This window comes from Oryctolagus cuniculus, chromosome 6, assembly GCF_964237555.1.
Source record: "Oryctolagus cuniculus chromosome 6, mOryCun1.1, whole genome shotgun sequence".
NCBI classification, from domain to species: Eukaryota; Metazoa; Chordata; class Mammalia; order Lagomorpha; family Leporidae; genus Oryctolagus; species Oryctolagus cuniculus.
The window spans coordinates 59587707-59611250 of NC_091437.1; the positions used below are offsets into that span (position 1 = coordinate 59587707).

General features: G+C 41.1%; 1 protein-coding gene across 6 annotated transcripts in view; it reads left to right on the forward strand.

Moving 5' to 3' along the window:
* The window catches only part of CREBRF (CREB3 regulatory factor), a 90218-nt gene that overhangs the window by 13718 nt on the left and 52956 nt on the right, over positions 1 to 23544 (forward strand). The window contains exons 2-5 of one of the 6 annotated variants that reach the window (XM_051843622.2): positions 16233 to 16440; positions 17131 to 17285; positions 18364 to 18489; positions 21549 to 22635. In XM_051843622.2, the coding sequence (XP_051699582.2) occupies positions 17232 to 17285; positions 18364 to 18489; positions 21549 to 22635 (1267 nt within the window). In that variant the 5' untranslated portion in view covers positions 16233 to 16440; positions 17131 to 17231. Of the gene's footprint in view, positions 1 to 1212; positions 1343 to 11202; positions 11384 to 16232; positions 16441 to 17130; positions 17286 to 18363; positions 18490 to 21548; positions 22636 to 23544 lie in introns of those variants that run through there. The other 5 variants (XM_070076423.1, XM_070076424.1, XM_017341260.3 and 2 more) reach the window with 5 other exon arrangements.

Sequence of the window (23544 nt, forward strand, 5' to 3'; positions counted from 1 at the left end):
GGTCTGCACTGGGGGGAAGCTCAAACCAGGAGCCAGAGCTGGGAATTGAACCTATTCTGCTGTGGGATATGGGCATTTATTTAAACTTTAAGCTAAATGCCTGTTCCCTCAGTTAGTCTTTGATACCTATTCAAGTACTTATTATCCATCTCTAAGAATTTTTTTTATGAAACATTTTTCTTTGTATTTAAAGACACCACTCCTCATAGGCCTATAGGACAGAATGTACAACACAAATGACTACTAATGTGCCATGGATTTTACTTTCTATGCACCTTAAAATTACTTTTTAAAAGATTTATTGGGGCCAGCGCTATGGTGCAGCGGGTTACAGCCTGGCTGAGGCACCAGCATCCCATATGGGCACCAGTTCTAGTCCCAGCTGCTCCACTTCTGATGCAGCTCTCTGCTATGGCCTGGGAAAGCAGTAGAAGATGGCCCAAGTCCTTGGGCCCTTACACCCACGTGGGAGACCTGGAGGAGGCTTCTGGCTCCTGGCTTCCGATCGGCACAACTCCGGCCGTTGCGGCCATCTGGGGAGTGAACCAGCAGATGGAAGACCTCTCTCTGTAACTCTTTCAAATAAATAAAATAAAACTTGAAAAAAAATATTTTTTGATTTGAGAGATAGAATTACGGGGTTGGGGGGAGAGGTCTTCCATCTGCTGATTCACTTCCCATATGGCCATTAACTGCTGGGGCTGGGCTGATCTGAAGCCAGGATCCAGGAGCTTCTTCTGGGTCTTCCCACACAGGTGCAGGGGCCCAAGGGCTTGGGCCATTTTCTGCTGTTCTCCCAGACCGTTAGCAGGGAGTTGATCGGAAGTGGAGAGGCTAGTATCCAAAACTGCACCCATATGGGATGTCAGTGCTCCAGGTGGAGGCTTAACCTGCTACACCACAGCACTGGCTCCATATTTCAACCTTTTTCCTGAAGTTTTTCCAAACTTTTCCAGGTAGAGTTTGTCATTTTTCTCTGTAGCTCTTTTATCTTTTCTAAATACTTCTTTTTAAAGATAAGCTTTATTAGAGGTATAATTTATATAAAAGAAGAATTTGTTTTGAATTTTGATAAATACATGCTGTCCTGTGTCACCACTGTAGTCATACCTAGAACAGTTTCATCACCACAGAACTTTTATTTAAGAAATGATTTCGATGCCTGCAATATCTTTTTTTAAAAAAAGATTTATTTATTTATTTGCAAATCAGTTACACAGAGAGAGGAGCGGCGCAGAGAAAGAGAGGTCTTCTATCACTGATTCACTTCCCAAGTGGCTGCAACAGCCGTAGCTGTGCCAATCTGATGCCAGGAGCCACGAGCTTCCTTCGGGTCTCCCAAGTAGGTGCAGGGGTCCAAGGATTTGGGCCATCCTCCACTGCTTTCCCAGGCCATAGCAGAGAGCTGGATTGGAAGTGGAGTAGCCAGGACTCAAACTGGTGCCCATATGGGATGCTGGCACTGCAGGTGGTGGCTTAACCCACTACGCCACAGTGCCAGCCCCAAGTTTTTTTTTTTTTAATATTTATTTATTTGAGAGGCAGAGTCAGAGAGAGAGGCAGAGAGAGATAAGTCTTTCATCCACTGGTTCACTCCCCAAATGGCCTCAAAGGCCAGTGCTAGGGCGATCTGAAGCCAGGATCCAAGAGCTTCTTCTGGTGCAGGGTCCCAAGCACTAGGGCTGTCTTCCACTGCTTTCCTAGGCCATGGCAGAGAGCTGTATCAGAAGTGGATTAGCAGGAACATGAGCTGGCGCCTGTATGGGATGCAGGAACCGCAGGCAGAGGCCTTGCCCACTACACCACAGTGTCAGCTCCACTGCAGAAAGCTTTGTGGCTTCTGTTTGTGGTCAGTCCCTCACCCGTGGCCCCAATCAGTGATTTGCTTTGTATCACTATAGTATTGTCTTCTCTAGAATTATGTATAAATGCAGTCACAGAATTTGTTGGCTTGTGAATCTGACTTTTTGTAGTTAACAGAATGCTTTTGAGATATTCATATTGTCTTGAGTATTAGCTAAATCTTTGTTATTGTATGAATATACCACAATTGGTTTACCCATATACCAGTTGAGGGACTTTTGGGTTGCTTCCGATTTTTAGGCCATTATGAATAAAGCTACTATCAATATTCATCTATCTCTTTTAATGTTGACTTTATTTGGAGGTCCAGTTGCAGACTTGGTGCTAGCTTCCTTTACAAACAGGTGGTGTTTTTTGTTGCCAGCTCTGTGGTTTGGAGCATCTCTCAGCTTAGATTCCCCCATCTGTAAAGTGGGAAGGGGTAGAGATTGGAGCAAGCTGGAGAGCATACACCAGTTTAAAGGGGATAACTCACTTCAGGTGATGATCTTCCTGGACGTGCATGCTCGTGTTGTCAGGTCGGATTTGTTTCCCCCAAGAAAGTGTTGTTTGTTAATCAGAAAAAAAAATTTACATGCAATCTCCTAGTTAAGTCCTGGCAAATAAAATTAAAAATTTTAAAGACCCTAATGTGTGAGCTGAACAAAACCAGCCTGCAGGTATTGATTTTTGGTTGCAATCCAGTTTGAGACTTTGTCAGTTCACTGTCTTATTTTTTTTAAATGTGCAGACTCTTAGCAGAGTGCACTTGTTAGGTCCCTGTTTCCTTTGTTTTTATAGCTTAGCATAATAACTTGCAGGTTGTATAAACTTCCAAGGTAAAAACTAAGGAATACTATAAATGAATTTTATTCTTCCCTCTGATCGGAGGGCTGCTAGGAATACTGAGTGCCTCGGGCTGTGTGAGGGGCAAGTTCTTGTACTTCTCTGATAGGTACTGATTTAACAACGCTGTTTCTCAGCAGTTGGAATAGTCTGCCTTTCTTGTTTGGTTTATTCTGAATCCTTTGCTTCGGACAAGTAAAGTATAGATTAAACTCTGTGTTGGATTATTAGAAACTATGGTATTATGGATATAAGGTAATTTTATGTGAGTTCATTTCCTCAGGTTTCCTAGACTCTGTGGTGAATCAGTATAACTAATTATAAAATGTGATAAATCATATATAATTGTTTGAACGATTAAGAGCAGTAATCTCTCTGAAAAGACCCTTTCCCCGTGTAATTTATCTGCCAATTCTTTATTTTGCACAGAAATGACTAGTTTGCAACTTTACACATTACTTTGTGGATCCAAAGATTCTTTTGCTGATTAAACCAGCATAATTGACACTCACCCTCGTAAAGCTGAGGGCAAAGGTGTTATATGAACTGTGTTGCCTGAATATCCCTTATCACCCTAGTTGCAGGCAGCTGAGGGTTTTTGTGGTAATTATATGTGGAACTTATGCAATTTAGGATTTTGAGTTGAACTTGTGTTTATACCTTCATAGCAGGAGCATCCCAGGAATATCATATACCTAGGAAGGGATCTGAGAATGAAAATAGCCACTATTTATTGTCCATTTTGTGCTAGGGCTAGACACTTTGCATATTATCAGTTTTTAAAACATTTTTATTTTATTTTAAGATTTATTTTATTTGTTTGAAAGGCAGAGGGAGAGAGAGAGAGAGAGAATATCTTCCATCTGCTGGTTTACTCTCCAAATGACTGCAACAGCTAGGGCCAAAGCCAGGAGCCAGGAGCTTCTTCTGGGTCTCCCATGTGGGTGCAGGGGCCCAAACACTTGGGCCATCTTCTGCTGCTTTCCCAGGCCATTAGTAGGGAGCTGGATGGAAAGTGGAGCAGCTGGGACTCAAACTGGCACCATATGGGATGCTGGCATTACAGGCAGCGGCTTTACCCACTGCCCAACAGCACCAGCTCCACTTTACGTATTATCAAGAATCACAGTATCTTCACACAGTTAGAGACAGAATTCTTGAATCTGTACAGAAAAGATGGCAGGTAGAATCTGGAACAGAATACTAATAATTTTAATGCAGAATCTCTTAGCTAGCTAGGGAATTTTTTTCCCCCCAAGAAAGTGATATTTGATAATCAGGAAACAAAATTTTACATGAAATTTCCAAGTTAAGTCCTGGAAGTTACATTTTTTTCAAAAAAATATTTATTTGAGAGAGTTATAGATAGAGGGAGGGAGAGACAGAGAAGAGATTTTCCATCTGCTGATTCACTCCCCAAATGGTTGCAACAGCCAGAGCTGGGCCAATCTGAAGCCAGAAACCAGGAGCCAAGAGCATCTTCCAGGTCTCCTACATGGTTACAGAGGCCTGAAGCCTTGGGCCTTCTTCTACTGCTTTCCCAGGCCATTAACAGACAACTGGATAGGAATAGGAGCAGCCAAGACATGAACCGGCAACCATATGGGATGCCGGCACCACAAGCAGAGGCTTAACCTACTCTGCCACAGTGCCAGCCCCTTTAATAAATTTTTTAAAAGATTTATTTTATTTATTTGAAAGAGTTACAGAGAGAGGTAGAGACATAGAGAGGTCTTCATCTGCTGGATCACTCCCCAGATGGCCACAGCAGCCAGAGCTGCGCTGATCCAAAGCCAGGAGCCAGGAACTTCTTCTAGGTCTCTTGCATGGGTGCAGGGGCCCAAGGACTTGGACCATCTTCTACTGCTATTCCAGGCCATAGCAGAGAGCTGGATCGGAAGAAGAGCAGCCGGGACTAGAACCAGCACCCAAATGGGATGCCAGTGCTTAAGGTCATGGCTTTAACCCACTGTACCACAGCTCTGGCCCTCATCCTTTAATAAATTTTAATCCTACTTCTTTCTCTGCCCTTTTGTTCCTAGGCAAGATTTATCTCAGGTCTTTTTTTTTTTTTTTTTTTTTTTTTTTGACAGGCAGAGTTAGAGAGAGACAGAGAGAAAGGTCTTTCTTCCGTTGGTTCACCCCCAAATGGCCACTATGGCCGGTGCACTGCGCTGATCCGAAGCCAGGAGCCAGGTGCTTCCTTCTGGGCTCCCATGCAGATGCAGGGCCCAAGCACTCGGGCCATCCTCCACTGCCCTCCCGGGCCACAGCAGAGAGCTGGACTGGAAGAGGAGCAACTGGGACAGAATCCGGTGCCCCAACTGGGACTAGAACCTGGTGTGCCGGCGCTGCAGGCGGAGAATTGGCCTAGTGAGCCGCAGCGCCGGCCTATCTCAGGTCTTTAAAATCAACTAAAATTCAAACCACTCTTCCTGGCAATTAAATTGAGAAGTATAACTTTTAATATTTTCACTATATGATACTGCAAAGTTCAAGACTTAAGTTTACAAGTTACTATAAGATATTTCAGAGCGCATTAAAGATTCTCAATAAATATATGCTGAGTGACAGACTTGTTTGTAATATCCTCATTATGTATTATCAGCGTCAAACCTCTGACTCCTTGTCCAGAAGTCCTGGTGGTCTTAGGATATCTCTGTATTCATTGTGTCACCTATCTCTGGATGCTTGTGCTGGGCAATCCATTCCTTTTAGCATGACAGTAAAACAGACACAGGTAAGATAGTCCTTTTCAACAGTTTTACAATCTGATAGTAAAAACACGGAGTTGGGAAGGAGGAAGAGGAAACGTGAGCACAGACATGAAGATCAGAGTCTCATGGTTGGAGATACTTAGTGGAGTGAAATGGGCTTTCCAGTACCTCAGGGGTTTAAGTAAATGGTAAGCTCAGTCTGATATTAGTGTTTATTTTTATTTTTTAGAGGCTATTTATTTATTTATGAGGCAGAATTACAGACAGAGAGAGGGAGACAGAGAGAAAGGTTTTCCATCTGCTGGTTCACTCCCAAAGTGGCTACAACGACTGGAGCTGGGCCCATGTGAAGCCAGGAGTCAGGAGTTTCTTCTGGGTCTCCCACATGGGTGCAGGGGCCCAAGGACTTGGGCCATCTTCCACTGCTTTCCTAGGCCTTAGCAGAGAGCTGGATAGGAAGAGGAGCAACTGGAACCAGAATCAGTGCACATATGGGATGCTGGCGCCGCAGGCTGAGACTTAACCCACTACAGCACAGTACTGACCCCTAGTTTTTATTTATAGAAGAGTAGTGAAAGGTGGGGCTGGAAAGATAATTTCATTTTATCTGGGCATTGTGAAAATTATCCAAAAAAATGTTTGGGAGTTACTGAAGACTTGAGTACAGTGCTCACATAATGTGGGTTAGGAAGAATGATTTTAAAGTGCAACATCAGAACTAGAGAGAGGAAGAGGCTGGAGACAGGAAAGCTATAGAGTACATGTTGGAATGATAGATATGTGATAATGAGGGCCAAGGAAGGGTTGAGAAAATGCAAAGAGCAAAGTGAAAACCTGAGTTTGTGCTCAGTACAAGGTAAGTGGTATCTGAATTTCAGCATGATCTAACAGGGTGAGTGGGGAGGAAGAAGAAATGAGTCAGGGCTGAGATCAGCTCTTTTCACCTGAATGTCAGAGTGATGGTACTATTGACAGAACAGAAACGTTTGGGTGGGGGGATTGCATGTTGTGTCTGAGAGGAGAGGACGAGAACATGAAGATATTCCCTTCTCAGATGGAATCATGTCAGTTTAGGCTAAAGATGTAGATTTGGGAGTATTTTAACATTATCTTTGAGGCACTTAGAATAGATAGTCCCTGTGATGATGGGTTTGCAGGGAGACATGAGTTTACTGAATGACCTTGGACAAATCTGTTATTCTTGCTGAACTTTTATTAATTAATATGTAAAAAATGGTTGGACAGAAGGTGATGATTCTAATATTTATTTTGATTACTTCACTGAGATATTTTATTTAAATACTGGCTTACTTTGCCAAGTTTTATCAAATGACATAGTATAGCAGTGTGCATTGTAATCTGTAAACAGTTACATAAACAAAAATGATGACTATTTTGTCCCCAGTGGTAACCAAGGGTGGTTAGGGATAGGAATGCATTCTCTGATTTTGTCTAAAACTGATCCATGCTCTTATTCTTGTTCTCTGAGCAACTTAATTGCTAGTTTTCAAGGCTGTTGAAAGCCTCCAGTATCTTGTACTTGATAGTTTCCAGAAATAAAAAGTAGCCCTTTCCATTCGGCTCAGATTGATCCAGAGACCTACTTTAATGGTCTTTATTAATTGGTTCCTAAAAGGCCTTTACCTAGTTCTTACATATTGTCTCTGTGGCCCAAAAATTAGAGTAGAAGCCTTTGGAAAGGAACAAAATTCTGAAAGATGTCTTTTTCCAAGACTACATTCCAAGGAGAGATCACTTTTTTTTTTTTAATATCTGTTTATTTATTTGAAAGGCAGAGTTACAGGGAGGCAGAGGCTGAGAGAAAGAGGTCCTTCATCCCCAAATGGCTGCAATGGCCAGAGCTGGGTTGATCCGGAGTCAGGAGCTTCTTCCAGGTGCCCCACAGGAGTGCAGGGGCCCAAGGACTTGGGCCATTTTCTACTGCTTTCCCAGGCCACAGCAAAGAGCTGGATCAGAAGTGGAGCACCCAGGACTCGAACAGCCACCCACATGGGCTTTACCCACTCTGCCACAGTGCTAACCCAAAGAGATCACTTTTTTTTTTCTCTTTTTTTTTAAATTTATTTTTTTAATCTTTTATTTAATGAATATAAATTTCCAAAGTACGACTCATGGGTTACAATGGCTTCCCCCCCATACCGTCCCTCCCACCCACAACCCTCCCCTTTCCCACTCCCTCTCCCCTTCCATTCACATCAAGATTCATTTTCGATTATCTTAATATACAGAAGATCAGCTTAGTATACCTTAAGTAAGGATTTCAACAGTTTGCTCCCACACAGAAACATAAAGTGAAAAATAATAGATGATTTTTTTTAAATGATGATGAAATCAGATCAGACCTATTGTCATGTTTAATCCCAGTGAGAGTCAAGTTGGGAATTGATAATTTCTTTTTTCTTTTTTTTTTTTTTTTACAGAAGATCAGTTTAGTGTACATTAAGTAAAGATTTCAATCGTTTGCACCCCCATAGAAACACAAAGTGAAATATACTGTTTGAGTACTCGTTATAGCATTAAGCCTCAGTGTACAGCACATTAAGGACAGAGATCCTACATGAGGAGTAAGTGCACAGTGACTCCTGTTGTTGACTTTTCAAATTGACACTCCTGTTTATGGCATCAGTAATCTCCCTATGCACCAGTCATGAGTTTCCAAGGCTATGGAAGCCCCTTGAGTTCTCCGACTCTTATCTTGTTTAGACACGGTCATAGTCAAAGTGGAGGTTCTCTCCTCCCTTCAGAGAAAGGCACCTCCCTCCCAAAGAGATCACTTTTAAGATTTAGGATCTTCTCTTAGCTCTCTGGGATTCTCAGTAAAATATAATTCCAGTTAATTAAATTTTTGTGACAAATCTAATTCAACCCCCATATTTTAAAAATGCTCTGAGTGAATGATAAAAGGAAACTGGATTGACCAGAGGTAAAGTTTGCAGGGTGGTATTGCAGAAGGCTCCCAGCTGCTTATAAGATGGTAAGTACTGCTCTGGCTATGAAAATTATCTTTCTCTCCCAGTCTCAGGGAACAGACAGTCTTCTCCTTTATGCTCCTTTTCCCCCTATCATCTGTCTTTAAAGCCTAACAAGCACACGATTTGAAGAATAATGAGAGTCTTTTGCTAATAATTCCTGACATAAACTGTAACCATCTTGTTTGAAGCTTACTTATCTATTTCTGAATTTTGAAGTCAAGAGAACTGCTATTGAAGGGTGAGGTACAGTGATTTGTTTTCAGTGGTGTTTAAACGATTCGTACTACATAAAGGGGAAACCTGACTCAACCTTTCCCCAGTATATTCCTTGCATTAGGCAGCTTCTGCTTTCTGGATGGTTTGGAGATTTGGATCTCTCTGGTTTCTGCTATACTATGAAACAGGTAGTGGCTTAATTTAGTAAGCATCTAAAGAGATATTTTGTTAACTCTTGTGGAGTGAAATGGTTTTGAAAAGAAGAGGAATTCTCCAGTGAGACATAGGAGTTACAGCAAGATGGGTAGGAGGCGTGGCAGATGGGTCTTGGTTTGCTAAGGAATATTTTGGGCAAACTGATAAACTTTCTTGCCAAAAAGGGAGTTTATACACTGCATAACCTTTTAAATTATCAAGTGGTGGTTCATTCCCCGTGCCCCCAGCCCACCTCTTCTCCCCTGTCATCTCCCTGGCTGCTTGTCTGCCTTTCTTTCCTTTCCCTACCTCCCTTCCTATAATTTGTTCTCTTCCCTTCATTCCTTTATTTACTCCCTTTCTTTCTCTTTCAACTTTGCTGAGGATCAGGCTCAGGAGAAATGATTCATTTAAATTAGGAGTCAGGACAACTTTTTTTTTTTTTTTTTTGACAGGCAGAGTGGACAGTGACAGAGACGGAGAGAAAGGTCTTCCTTTGCCGTTGGTTCACCCTCCAATGGCCGCCGCAGCCGGCGCGCTGCGGCCAGCGCACCGCGCTGATCCGATGGCAGGAGCCAGGTGCTTCTCCTGGTCTCCCATGGGGTGCAGGGCCCAAGTACTCGGGCCATCCTCCACTGCCTTCCCTGGCCACAGCAGAGAGCTGGCCTGGAAGAGGGGCAACCGGGAAAGAATCTGGCGCCTCAACCAGGACTAGAACCCAGTGTGCCGGCGCCACAAGGCGGAGGATTAGCCTAGTGAGCCGCGGTGCCGGCCCAGGACAACTTTTAATTGTAGGTCTCGTACAATTTAAAGACAATAGAGAAGCAAGCAGTTAGCTAAGTGATTAAGAAGCCCCCGTAGTGTTCAGAGTATCCCGGGTTCGCTTCCTGCTTCAGCTGCTGACTCCAGCTTCTTACTAATGCAGAACCTGGGAGACCATCTGTAATGGCTCTCAAATAACTGGTTTCCTGCAACACATGTGGGAGACCTGGATAATGATCCTATCCCCAGCTCAGCCCTTGTTAGCATTTGAAGAGTGAGTCTCAGTCGGGCGTGCTCTCTCCCGATGCCTCGCAAATAAAAATGAATAAGACAACAGAGAGAGGATCAAGACCCCTAGCCACATGGAAACACTGAAGAGCATGAATCAGAAAGAATCAGGAATGGTAAAAATAAACCACAGTATATGAATTACACAATAGTGTAAGTGTATTTGTTTTTAAAGATTTATTTATTTGAAAGAGTTACACACACACACACACAGAGAGAGATAGAGTCAGAGTCTTTTATCTGTTGGTTCACTTGCCAGATAGCTGCAATGTCCGGAGCTGAGCCGATCTGAAGCCAGGAGCTAGGAGCTTCTACTGGGTTTCCCACACAGGTGCAGGGGCCCAAGGAGTTGGGTCATCTTCCACTGCTTTCCCAGGCCATAGCAGAGAGCTGGATTGAAAGTGGAGCAGCCGGGACTCAAAGTGGTGCCCATGTAGGATGCCAGCACTGCAGGCAGTGGCTTTACCCGCTATGCCACAGCACTGGTCCCATAAATATATTTTTTAAAAAAGATTTATTTATTTATTTGAAAATCAGGGCTACAGAGGGAGAAAGAGACAGAGACAGAGAAAGAGAAATCTTCCATCCTCCAATTCACATTCCAAGATGCCGCAACGACTGTGGCTGGGCCAGGCTGAAGCCAGGAGCCAGGAGCTTCATCCTGGTCTCCAATGTAGGTGGCAGGAGCCCAGGAATGGGTCATTTTCTGCTGCTTTCCTAGGCACGTTAGCAGGGAGCTGGATTGGAAGTAGAGCCTCTGGGTCTAAAACTGGTGCCCATATGGGATACCAGCGCTGCAGGTGGTGGCTTAACCTGCTGTGCCACAGCTCTGGCCCCATAAATGTATTTCTTATTTAAACTTCAAAAAAATTTTTTGTGGTAAGATAAACCATTCTAACTTTCCAGTATGTAATTCTGTAGCATTAAGTACATTGATAATGTTATGTTGACTATCTGTACTATTTCCAAAACATTTTCATCATTCCAAACAGAAACTCTGTACCATTAAATAATAACTGTCCCAGCCCCCTGGGAACCTTTATTGCAGTTTGTCTCTATGAATTTGCTAATTCTAGGCACTTTATGAAAGTGGGATCATATAGTATTTGTCCTTTTTGTGTCTGTTTTACTTAGCATGTCTCCGAGATTCATTCCTGTTGTAGAATGAATCAGAATTTCATTTATTTTTTATTCTGAATAATATTTCTTTGTATATTAAATTTTATTGATTGATTAACTGTTGATGGCTTCTTGGATGGTTTGCACCTTTTAGTAATGTGGATAATGCTGCTGTGAACACGTATGCACATACCTGTTTGAGTACCTGTTTTTTGTTCTTCTAGGTGTATTTAGGTGGAATTGCTGGTGATTCTATGTTTAGTGTTTTGAGGACATTCTGAGCTTTCTCCCACCCTGGCTGCACCATTTTATGTTTCTATCAACAATGCACAAAGGCTCTAATTACTCTACATCTTCGCCAACGTTTGTTGCTTTCCATTGTTTGGATAACAGTCATCCTAATGGGTGTGTCAAAAAATTTTAACATCAGTTCTGATAATGTTGGGTGACTCAGAAGGCTACTTACTATTGGGTGCAATCAGTTTCTTCAAGTTACTAACAGGGAGCGGTGGCCTAAGCTGGTGCCACACACAAGAGGAGCTACAGGTATTCTGGCAATCATGTAGAGTATCTACTTTTCATCAAATATTTTTGTTTCTTGAGAGGTTTAAATGTTTCTTGATATGAACTTTTTCTTCATATGTGGACTCAGGGATCAGCTGAAACCCTCGGATTTCAGAAGAGGCACAATTTAAGAGCTCTTGGATATGTATATATGCTGCCTGGAACACACCAGTCAATTCTTGGTTTTAGCTTTTATTTATTCATTTTATAAATTTTAAAATGTATTTATTGATTTTTATTTGAAAGGCAGAGAGACAAAGCTCTTTTGTCTGTTGGGTCACTCCCAAAATGCTTGCAACAAAGAGGATTGGGCCAAACCTAAACCAAGAACCTAGAACTCATTCCAGGTCTCCCACATGATTGGCAAAGACCCAGGTGTTTGAGCCATCCACTGCTGCCTTCCAGGGTGTGTATTAGCAGAAACCTAGAATTGGGAGCAGAACCTGGGACTTACACCCAGGAACTCCAATATGCATCTTACTTGTTGCACCAAATGCCCACCCCAAGTTTGGCTTTTTTTTATTTGTTTATTACTTGACAGAGTTAGACAGAGAGAGAGAGAGAGAGAGAGAGAGAGGGAGAGAGAAAGAGAGAGAGAAAGGTCTTCCTTCTGTTGGTTCACCCCCCAAATGGCCGCTACGGCCGGCGCTGCGCTGATCTGAAGCCAGGAGCCAGGTGCTTCCTCCTGGTCTCCCATGCGGGTGCAGGGACCCAAGCTCTTGGGCCATCCTCCACTGCCCTCCAGGGCCACAGCAGAGAGCTGGACTGGAAGAGGAGCAACCGGGACTAGAACCCGGCGCCCATATGGGATGCCAGCGCCGCAGGTGGGAGATTAACCAAGTGAGCTGTGGTGTCGGCCCAGGTTTGGCTTTTAAAGTTGTGATCAGTGTTTTGAGCAGTCTTAGGGAATCAGTCTTTGTAAGAAGTTCTTTGACTCTACCTATTATTTTTTTGCCTTGCTTAATATCCACAGTAAGCCTCTATTTATGTTCAGATGAAAAGTCACAAAAACTTAGGGTAGAACCTGGTAGTTAGGGCAATAAAGGAAACTGAAGCTATGACTGTCTTCAAGTGGTACCATTGCTGCTCAAAAATCAATTATTTGTCCCTCCTTACTGCTTCAGAGAGCTAGTTCTCTGTTGCAGAAGTATCTTCCTGTGCTTAGGAGCTGCTGTTGAATAGTTTTAAATGAACTCAGGTGCAGGAAATCAATTGGTAAATATTATTTCTGATGGACCACAGTCCTTTCTCTCTGAAAAACTACCAAAATTATATTGGGAGCTGATGAGTTAGTGCTATGAATATCAAGAAAATATTAGTGCTATGAATATATAAAAATTATAGTGCTATGAATATAAAGAAATAAGCAGGAAGATACAATCTTTCCGTTGTTTGTTTTTTGGAAGAAACACAAGGCTTGAGTTAAGCTCGAGGGCAGACTGGAAGATTTTATTATCAAATAAGTTTGGGAAATGGTATGTACTATATTCACCTACAGATCATTTATAATGCACATAAGTACCTGGAAGTTTCCATGAAGTCCTGTAGTAAAAGCAGTGCATGCTCGTGTTAAATGTAGTGTTTTGTAAACCACACAATATTTTTGTTGAGTAATCATTTAACATTACTTCAAACAGATATTCTTCAGGTCACACTTTGAGAAAATAATGCCCTTGATTTTTTTATATATATATATATGACATTTATTTTTGTTTATTTGAAAGGCTGTGCGAGAGAGAGAGAGAGAGAGAGAGAGAGGTCCATCTTCCATCCTCTGGTTTACTCCTCAAATGGCCACTACAGCTAGGGCTGAGCCAGGCCAAAGCCAGGGGCCAGAAACTTCATCCTAGTCTTCCACATGGGTGGCTGGGGCCCAAGTACTTGGACCATCTTCTGCTGCCTTCCCAGGTGCATAGCGTGAAGCTGGGTTTGGAAGCAGAGTAACCAGGACTCAAACCAGCACTCCTATATGGGATACTCCTGCTGCACTACAACACTGGTGTCTGCTCTTGATATATTTTAATATCAAAGCTTTGAGTATGATATGGATATTCTTAAGCCCCCAAAAGTGAATTCATCCTGCAAAGCAAGTTGTTACACCTTCCTCAGTGTTACTCTACCATCTAAGCACTAAGGTACCCTTTTTTTGGTATATGGCTATCTGGTGTAGGATAGGTTTTTGAGCAGTGTATCATTATGGATAATTGCTATAAAAGCCTTTGTTCTTTTTTTCCCCCTTGACTTTTGGTGGGGAATTTTGTTCTTTATGGTAGTTTTACGATATTGGAATGGTATAAAGCATTTCTGGAAAATGGATGCAAAATGTTAGTATTAAGGATAGTTGTTATGGCTGAAGATGATTAGTTTTAGATAAAAGAAGCATTTATTACTGAAATGGGGGGGGTCTTACTGCTTGGTATAGAGTTGATCCTCCCCCAGCCTACCTGCTGCTGCTTGGGAGGCTAGGAGAAACTATTAGAACTTTCAGCATGTGGGTGCCCAGACTCAGCTCTGTACTTGGTGCATATTCTCTTTGGAAATTGCTGCCTTTAGAACACTTGCTGCCAACAGCTGTCACCGATGGGATGTTTTCAAGTTGGACTAGTTGTGGGACACAGAGGCATTGGCAGAATGTTCCTAGTGACAAAAACTACCTTTCCAAAATTTATTTTCTTACTACATCTTGATGTAATATCTCATTGATTCTCATAACATCCCTGTTACATAGTGAAAAGACTTTATTTACCAAATCTGGGAGCCTAAGGCATAAATGTTAACTGCTTTAATTCATAGGCTGTTTAGTTTTAATTATGGAGTCAAAACTAGAACCAGGTCTTAAGGTTTTCACGCAAATGCTGTTTTTGCTAACTGCACTAATCAAAGTTTGTTATAATGTATTCAAATAAGATTTTACAAAACACTTGTATATGGATGGAAGTTTTATGGCTTAGAAAATTCAGTAGCTAGAGTAGTATTTTTTCTAGAAATGAGAAAAATGAAGCTTTGAAAGATTGTCTTACCTAGTGTTGTATAGTTCGCAAGTGAGAAATGTGACTAAAACTTAGCTCTTTTTTGTCCATTGTTTCCCTGATAAACCAAGCTGTTGGTAGTGTATTTAGTAAATGCCAATAGGTATATGTTGAAAAGAACTCAATCTCTTTCTGAGTCTCTTAACTGTTTTATGAGCCTTTAATGCTGGTAAGGGTAAGTTTTCAAGTTTAAGAGGGTATCAAACTTTTCTCTTGTATCTAAGTTATATGCCACAATTAGTTTGTTGAATGCATTACTTGAATTAGGTATCTTATGGGGGTCCAAGTAATAGTTATGCGGGAATCAAGAGAAGAATTAAGACTGTAATCACATACCAAGGCATGGGGTTACATAAGGAGAAGCTGAGCAAGAACTGGCTTTTGGCAGGAGCAGAGCTCTCCACTTAGTCTGTGGCACTGGTTTGAAAAGTATGGCTAACTCTATTTCTAGGTGCAGCTGAGCGCTTGACAGTGTTTCCTGGGCTAGACCCGTGAGCTTGGAAGGACACCCCGCCAGGGAGAGAACCCAGCAAAGATCAAGGAAATAAAAATTGTAGTCAATATGTTGGTCCAATTAGGTAGAATTTAGTCCTTTATTGACTCTTATTTGTTCAGCAGGAGGTCTTTGAAATGGAAATAATATAGCACTCTAACCCTCTAGCCCAGAGAATGTGCTAACTGCAGTGGCAGTTCAGTTTCAATCAACTCTTTGTTTCAATTTAAGAAATGACACTGTGTCTACACTGAAAACAAGTATAGAGCTAGTGGTTCTCATACTTTAGAGGATCAGGATCACCTGAAGGGCTTATTAAAGCACATTGCTGGGCCCCACTGCTAGTGTTTCATTTTAGTAGATTGAGGCTGGGACCCAAGACTGCATTTCTAACCAGTTCTTACGTTGATGCTGCTGATCTTGGGTTGTACTTTGAGAACCACTGATCTAGGAAGAGAAGATTAAGTGGGTATAACTGTTTAGTTCTTCCCGATTAAGGTCTTCACAGATGAGCACAAGGAAACTAACATTTAAGTCTATATTTTCAAGACCCTATGCCAGATAATTTGCAGTATTGTTTATGTTAACCCTTGAAATCCCTGTGCAAGGTAGTCCTCATTTTCAGTTCTTCCCTCAACGTGTGCCTGATAAAAATTTGCCGGAATAATTATTTCTTCAAGGGCAGATTTTATTTATGAGCCAAAGAATAATGTTAGCATATACCACTACAAATGTGATCTTATTTAATGTATAGAATATATTAAATTACATTGCTGCTTGTTCTGAATTTATTATTCTTGTGGATTTATGAATTATAAAATGTAGATAGATTAATTCAGCAATAATGATTATACAATAGAAGAATTAAATGCTGAGAAATGTTTTATTATAAAGTGATTGAGAGGTTAACTTAAAGTATAGTACATCTTTCAGATGGCAGGAGACATAGGGCTATGTTACTTTTGAGTGATTTTTTTCTTAATGTTACTGACTGGTGATTGATTAGCACTATTTTAGAAACAAGTAGGAAGGAATGGTGAATTTCAGAGTAGTCTAGATAATGCAACTAAAAGACTTATTTAAAGTACAATAATTTTTTGTTAATGTTTTCAAAAGATCAACTTGTTTTCAATGGAGCTCAGTGAAGTTACTTTTTGTTGTTTGACAGAATTGCACAGAATTATTTAAAAAAAAATAAAAGGCAAAGCAGTAATCCAAGAAATTGAATTGAAGGCATTCTGGGGAAACCTACCATTTATTGTGAGAATCATCTTTGTTCTTGGAATTTGAAAGTAAAGCTGGAAAGGAGTTTACAAACGAGAAAAAAAAGAAGTTTGGAATCGGACTCACAGGATCTGGGCTTGGAAATGCCTCAGGTAAATCATATGGAGTAGATGCAGAATTTTGTAATTTTCCCCGCAGAAAGTCAATACCATTGGTTCTGTCATCTGAGTCTTGAATGGACTTAATGTCTTTTTAAGACATCTTGTTTCTCTTCAGCTAGTTTTGAGTACAAATCCTTCCTCCCATTGCCTTCTGTTTCCTCTTTTGCTACACTGTTGACGTTTAGTGAACTTGACACAGGGAGCATGATCAATAAGTAGATTAGAAGGTGGACAGATTTGGTGGCTTTGTAAGGGTTAAACCAACACCCCTGACAGTATGCCACAGAAATCTCATTTCTGTCTCCTGTGACTTCCTCCTTTCCCCCAACTCTTCCTTTCCATTTACGACAGTTGAATTCAGAAGTAAAATGGAAATGGTGAAGGACCTCAATTCTCCTCTCCCCCAACTCAGCTATGTACATATATACTCCTCTACCTCCTACAAAGAATGATAATATCTGTTTATATTATGGCAGCTACTTCAAAATCATCAGTTTGGGTTTGAGGCAATCGCTAAAACAATAAATGGAGCCCTGTTAGTCTCCATTCTGCTTACCCAAACTTCTTCCCATCCCCTTCCAGGGATTAAATCTTCTTTACTGCTTGTTATAGTGCTGGGGAGAAAGGTAGAAATAATCATCTGGCAGGAACTCTTACATAGAGCTTATCCTTTGAGCACAGGAAATCAACAACTTGCTGGGATTATTTGGTGACAAGGCAGCAGAGGCGAAGAAAGGGGACTTGCCAACCAATAAAAGGATCAGAGGCCCACTTCCACCCTAATGCCTGCTTCGTATAGACTGCATATCCCCTTCAAGAGTTCTCACCCATTCAAGGTTTAGTTTGCTATTTATTGAATACTGGAATTTAAGGCTATAAAACTTATTTTCTCAGGCTAAAATTTTCTAGGAAGAGAAGCTTTGCAGACCTGGAAGAATGGAGGAAAATAAGAGAGAGGGGGAAAAAAAGTAATAGAAAGTACCAGTGAAGAAAAATAGGATGAGAAGGGTATGTGAAAAGGCCAGCTTATAGTAGCCAGAAGGTATATGAATAGAAAAGGCTAAACAAATAAATGAAAATTATTTTTAAATTTTCCTGAAACTAGCAGAATAATAAAAAGACAAAGAGAAAATTTGTATTCTTACTCATTCTCTTCCTTCTTTAGAGGTAAATTCAAAATGAGGCCTTTCTGTTATTTGAACCACTTTAGGAGTGTGAGTCCTTACTTGACTGGAGTAATTTTGTATACATGTTGAAATGTAGAAAGGAAGGAAAAAAAGGAGCATTAACTCTGGATGTTGAGTCCTTTTCTCTTATTAATTTTAGAATGGACTGTATCCTTTTCAGGGATCAGAAGTAAGGCTACAGAGGTCATGCCTGAATTACTGATCTTAACGGGAGATTTTGGAGTGTTTTGTTGATCCTATTTGTTAGACTAGAGATGCCCAAATTGTCTTCCACATTGTTTTGGGAAAGAAGACGTTGGACTCACTTAGGAGTACAGTGTAGACATTGATTTGCTACCTTTGCAGACCCCAAGAATGGATAGGAAAATCTCTATTTCAGGTAATTAAAACAGAGTGTGTTGTTAGATTTGAAGAACTGTTATATTCCTAGAGCTAAATCAGAATACTTACTAGGTACTTTATGCTGACTCTGGTGGCTAATTAAACTAATTTTTAGAAGTTAGCTATTATTAACAAATGCTACTCCAATTTTTGCTGTTTTTAGTGCATCATAGGTATTTTTCTAACAAAATCCCACAGTTTAATGAAAGTAAAAGCTCTTAAATATAATACACAGCAGAAAAAATAAATTTTTCTGAAAATGTTCCTTGGTAGGGGTGGGGCTTACATGTAATCCGTTTGTCTTGAAGTAGTCTTTTAACTTTCTAAATTGAAAATTCTGTTGTAGCCTAGTGTAAGCGGAATGGATCCGCCTTTCGGGGATGCCTTTCGAAGTCACACCTTTTCGGAACAGACTCTGATGAGCACAGATCTCTTAGCAAACAGTTCAGATCCAGATTTTATGTATGAACTGGTAAGCAGCATTTTCTTGCTTTCTGCTTGGTTTGGGGTGAAAGTGTTATGGTAGAGTTTTTAACTTATAAATGCCTGAAAAGAAAAATGGATGTGTTTGGGCCAGCTTTCATTCTTCTTTTTGTTTGTTTTTAAGATTTATTTATTTATTTGAAATGCAGAGTTACAGAAAGAGAGGGGGAGAGGCAGAGAAAGAGAGAGAGAGATACGAAGTCCTCCATCTGTAGGTTTGCTCCCTGAATGGCCACAATAGCCAGGGCTGGGACAGGCCGAAGCCAGAAGCCAGGAGCTTCTGGTGCAGGGGCCCAAACACTTGGGCCACCTTCATCTGTTTTCCCAGGCACATTAACAGGGAGCTGGATTAGAAGTGGAGCAGCTGGGACTCTAACCAGTGTCCGTATGGGATGCCAGTGCTGCAGGTGGCAGCTTAACCCACTGCATCACAGTGCTGGGCTCAAGAAAAGGTTTTTGATGAGGGTCATGGGGAACTGTCTTTTTATTTTTATTTATTTATTTGAAAGGCAGAGTTAGATCTTCTGTCCACTGGTTCATTTCCCAAATGGCCACTACAGCTGAGGCTGTGCCAGGAGCCTGGAACGCCATTCAGGTCTCCCATGTGGGTTGCAAGGGCCCAAGCACTTGGGGCAATCTTCTCCTGCTTTTCCAGGTACATTAGCAGGGAGCTGGATTGGAAGTGGAACAGCTGGGACTCAAATCTGTGCTCATAAGGCATACTGGCATCTCAGGCAGCAGCTTAGCCTGCTACACAACAACATCAGCCTGGGAAGCTGTCTTTTTTAAATATGCCTAGTTACTTAAGGGCTTCTCAACTGGAAAATTAAGGGATGATGACATTGAATAAGGTGTATGACATAGAGAAAGTGAGACCAATAGCAATTCCAAGCAATTCATGAATAAAATTATTTAATCTTGAGGTAAATTGACACTTAAAATTCCTTAGAAAAATATTTTAAAGATAATTCTGGGGAGGCTGGCGCCACAGCTCAATAGGCTAATCCTCTGCTTAGTGGCGCCAGCACCCCGGGTTCTAGTCCCTGTCGGGGCACCGGATTCTGTCCTGGTTGTCCCTCTTCCAGTCCAGCTCTCTGCTATGGCCCGGGAGTGCAGTGGAAGATGGCCCAAGTGCTTGGGCCCTGCACCCCATGGGAGACCAGGAGAAGCACCTGACTCCTGCCTTCGGATAGGCGCGGTGCGCGGCCGCAGCGCACTGGCCGTGGTGGCCATTGGAGGGTGAACCAACAGCAAAAGGAAGACCTCTCTCTCTCTCCTCTCTCTCTCTCTCCCTCCTCTCTCTCTCACTGTCCACTCTGGCTGTAAAAAAAAAAAAAAAAAAAGAAAGAAAGGAAGAAAGAAAGATAATTCTGGGGAGTCAGCATTGTGGCATCATGTGTTAAGTCACTGCCTCTAACCCCAGCATAGCCTGTGAACACCAGTTCAGGTTCTGGCTGCTCGACTTCTGATCTGGCTCCCTGCTAATGCATTGGGAAAGCAGTGGAAGATGGCCCAAGTGCTTGGGCTTCTGCCACCCACGTGGGAGACCCAGATGAAGTTCTTGGCTCCTGGTTTCAACCTGACCCAGCTCCAGCCATTGCAGGCATTTGAGGAGTGAGAAAGTGGATGGAAGATCTCTGTCTCTGTCTGTATCCATCTCTGTCTCTACCTTTGCCTTTTAAATTAATAAATAAATCTTTTAAAAATATTTCTAGTTACATATAATTTAAGAAGTAAATAAAAAAAAAAGAGGTATAGGGGCCAGTACTATGGCGTGATAGGCTGAGCCTCCACCTGTTGGTGCCAGCATCCCATATAGGTGCCAGTTTGTGTCCCGGCTACTCCTCTTTCAATCCAGCTCTCTGCTAATTGCCTAGGAAGACAGAGGAAGATGGTCCAAATGCTTGGGCCCCTGCACCCACGTGGAAGACCAGAAGGAAACTCCTGGCTCTTGGCTTCAGATCAGCTCAGCTCTGGCCATAGAAGCCATTTGGGGAGTGAACCAGAGGATGGAATACCTTTCTCTTTGTCTTTTGCTTTCTCTTTCTGTAATTCTACCTCTCAAAAGATAAATAAAATCTTAAAAAAAAAAAAACACTAGAGGTATATGATAATTGAACAACGGGCACAAATCTGTAAGTTAAAGTCAGTGGGTTTTATGATGTGTAAACTATAGTTCAGTAAGCTTTAAAAGCACACAAAGATGAACATACAAGCTGAAATAAAACAAAAAAGCCAAAATAAACAAATCAGCCCAAAATCAAATCAGTTAGAAGAAACTAGAAAACTGGAAACTTTCTCATTTCCTTCCTGATCCTCTGTCCTCCAAATCTTTTTCCAAGGGGTAGTTGCTGCTGACAGTTTTTCCACTGACTATATGAGCATATGAGTATATTTATATGTAAGCATGCTTATGTTTTGAATTGGATGATATGTTTATAGATACAGTGTTTTATAACTTAGTCTTTTTGACAAAAATATGTGGTGGGCAGCCTTTCGTGTTAGTACAATAGAGTGAAACTTCATTCTTTTCCATGGCTGCAGTCTTACTGACATTTCAGAATCACATCTCTAGAATCATGAGTAATATTTTACTCTCCATGTTCAAAAGTTGTTGTAAGGTCTTGGAAAAGATTTTCTCATTCTGTTGATGCCTTCAAATGTCTTTGAATCGCTCTTTGTCTCTTTACTGAAGTTGCTCCTTAAGAAGACAATTTCTTCTGTAATAAAGATAAGGTCTTGATTATTTGCTTCTTAATTGAAGCTTATTTGTAAGGACAAAGCTCCAAAACCTACCATAAGGAAGAATGCTTATGGTAAAGCTTGAGTTTTTGATATTTGAACCATTCCTAAGTCTCTCGTATTTTTCCCTCCCTTGGTGAAAGAAATGATATTCTGTGGCATGGTGAAGTGCCATGTCAGTAGTCTTTATCTTAAAATAAAGGTTAACGTTGTGAATTATCAATTTGGTATATGGGAGTGAGGTTGGTGGTGAATATTTCCTTCCTAAAATATGGTGTGTGATTTCTTTTTCTAAACCTTTCTCAGGATAGAGAGATGAACTACCAACAGAATCCTAGAGACAACTTCCTTTCTTTGGAGGACTGCAAAGACATTGAAAATCTGGAGTCTTTCACAGATGTCCTGGATAACGAGGGCACCTTAACCTCAAACTGGGAACAGTGGGATACATACTGTGAAGATTTAACAAAATACACCAAACTAACCAGCTGTGACATCTGGGGAACAAAAGAAGTGGATTACTTGGGTCTTGATGACTTTTCTAGCCCTTATCAAGATGAAGAGGTCATAAGTAAAACTCCAACTTTGGCCCAGCTAAATAGTGAGGACTCTCAGTCTGTTTCTGATTCCCTTTATTATCCAGATTCGCTTTTCAGTGTCAAACAAAATCCCTTGCCCTCCTCATTCCCTGGTAAAAAGATCACAAGCAGAGCAGCTGCCCCTGTGTGTTCTTCTAAGACTCTTCAGTCTGAGGTTCCTTTGTCAGATTGTGTCCAAAAAGCAAGCAAACCCACGTCAAGCACACAAATCATGGTGAAGACCAACATGTATCATAATGAAAAGGTGAACTTCCATGTTGAATGTAAAGACTATGTAAAAAAGGCAAAGGTAAAGATCAACCCAGTGCAACAGAGTCGGCCCCTGTTGAGCCAGGTGCACTCCGATGCAGCAAAGGAGAACACATGCTACTGTGGTGCAGTAGCAAAGAGACAAGAGAGAAAAGGAGTGGAGCCCCTTCAGGGTCATGCCACTCCTGCCTTGCCTTTTAAAGAAACCCAGGAACTTTTACTCAGTCCGCTGCCCCAGGAGGGTCCTGGGTCAGTAGCAGCAGGAGAGAGTAGCAGCCTTTCTGCCAGCACTTCCATCTCAAATTCATCCCAGAAAAAAGAAGAGCACAATTATTCTCTTTTTGTCTCCGACAACTTGGGTGAGCAGCCAACCAAATGCAGTCCTGAAGAAGATGAGGAGGACGAGGAAGATGTTGATGATGAGGACCATGATGAAGGATTTGGCAGCGAGCATGAACTGTCTGAAAATGAGGAGGAAGAAGAAGAGGAAGAGGATTATGAAGATGACAAGGATGATGATATTAGTGATACTTTCTCTGAACCAGGTATTATAATGACTGGAGGCTTGCCAGCTGCCTTTGCTGTTAGTTTGCTAAAATCAAAAGTTTTTGTACAGATGATTTCTTTAGTTTGAGGATTAAATGACTTGGTAAACTGACCCAGATATACAACTGTTGTTTCTATTCAAACTTCTCTGAAGTGATTACTTTTGCATATATAGTAATTGATATGCTGATTCCTTGAAAGCATATTTTTAATTGATCTTATGTTAAGTGACTTGATTTTGTCACTCCTTTGAGTGGTTGTGAAAAGGTACCAAGAGTTTATTAATTCAAAGAAATTCCTGTTTCTGCATGTGTCCCTTTATCATAGTTTAGAAGTTAGGTATAGCTAGAATGCTGAGCCGGGTAATGATGGTTTATTTATATTACTCATGACTATAACCATCAAAGCCTATTTAATGAATAATGTCAAGCAGAGCCTTTTCTTTGTGCCTGCTTCATTTTTATTTCCACAGTATTTTCTCATTTCAGAAAAATACATGCTATAATTTGATGAATGTGAAAGGGAGACTCTGCTTTGTTTATATGCAATGTGAATAAATAAAAGGGTCAAAGAAAATGAAACCTATGGGGAACTGGTTCACTTCAGCATGCTTGTGTGATTTGTTTATTAAAATGGTATTGCTAATTGGTACACTTAAAATGCACATGAAATAGTGAAGATCTAAAATATAAGCAGAAGTTATTTTCTTCAAAAATAGTGTTGATACTAGTAATTATGCATAAAACTAAGTTATTTATAAAGAAACTATAATAATCAAAAAGAGCCTTTTTGTTATAATCATGATTACTGGAATTTCAAGGTCTTCGTATTTAATTTTCTGAGAAGCTTTTTTCAATACTAACTTTTTTTTTTCTTTTTTAAGCTTTAAGCTATACAGGTTTCATGTA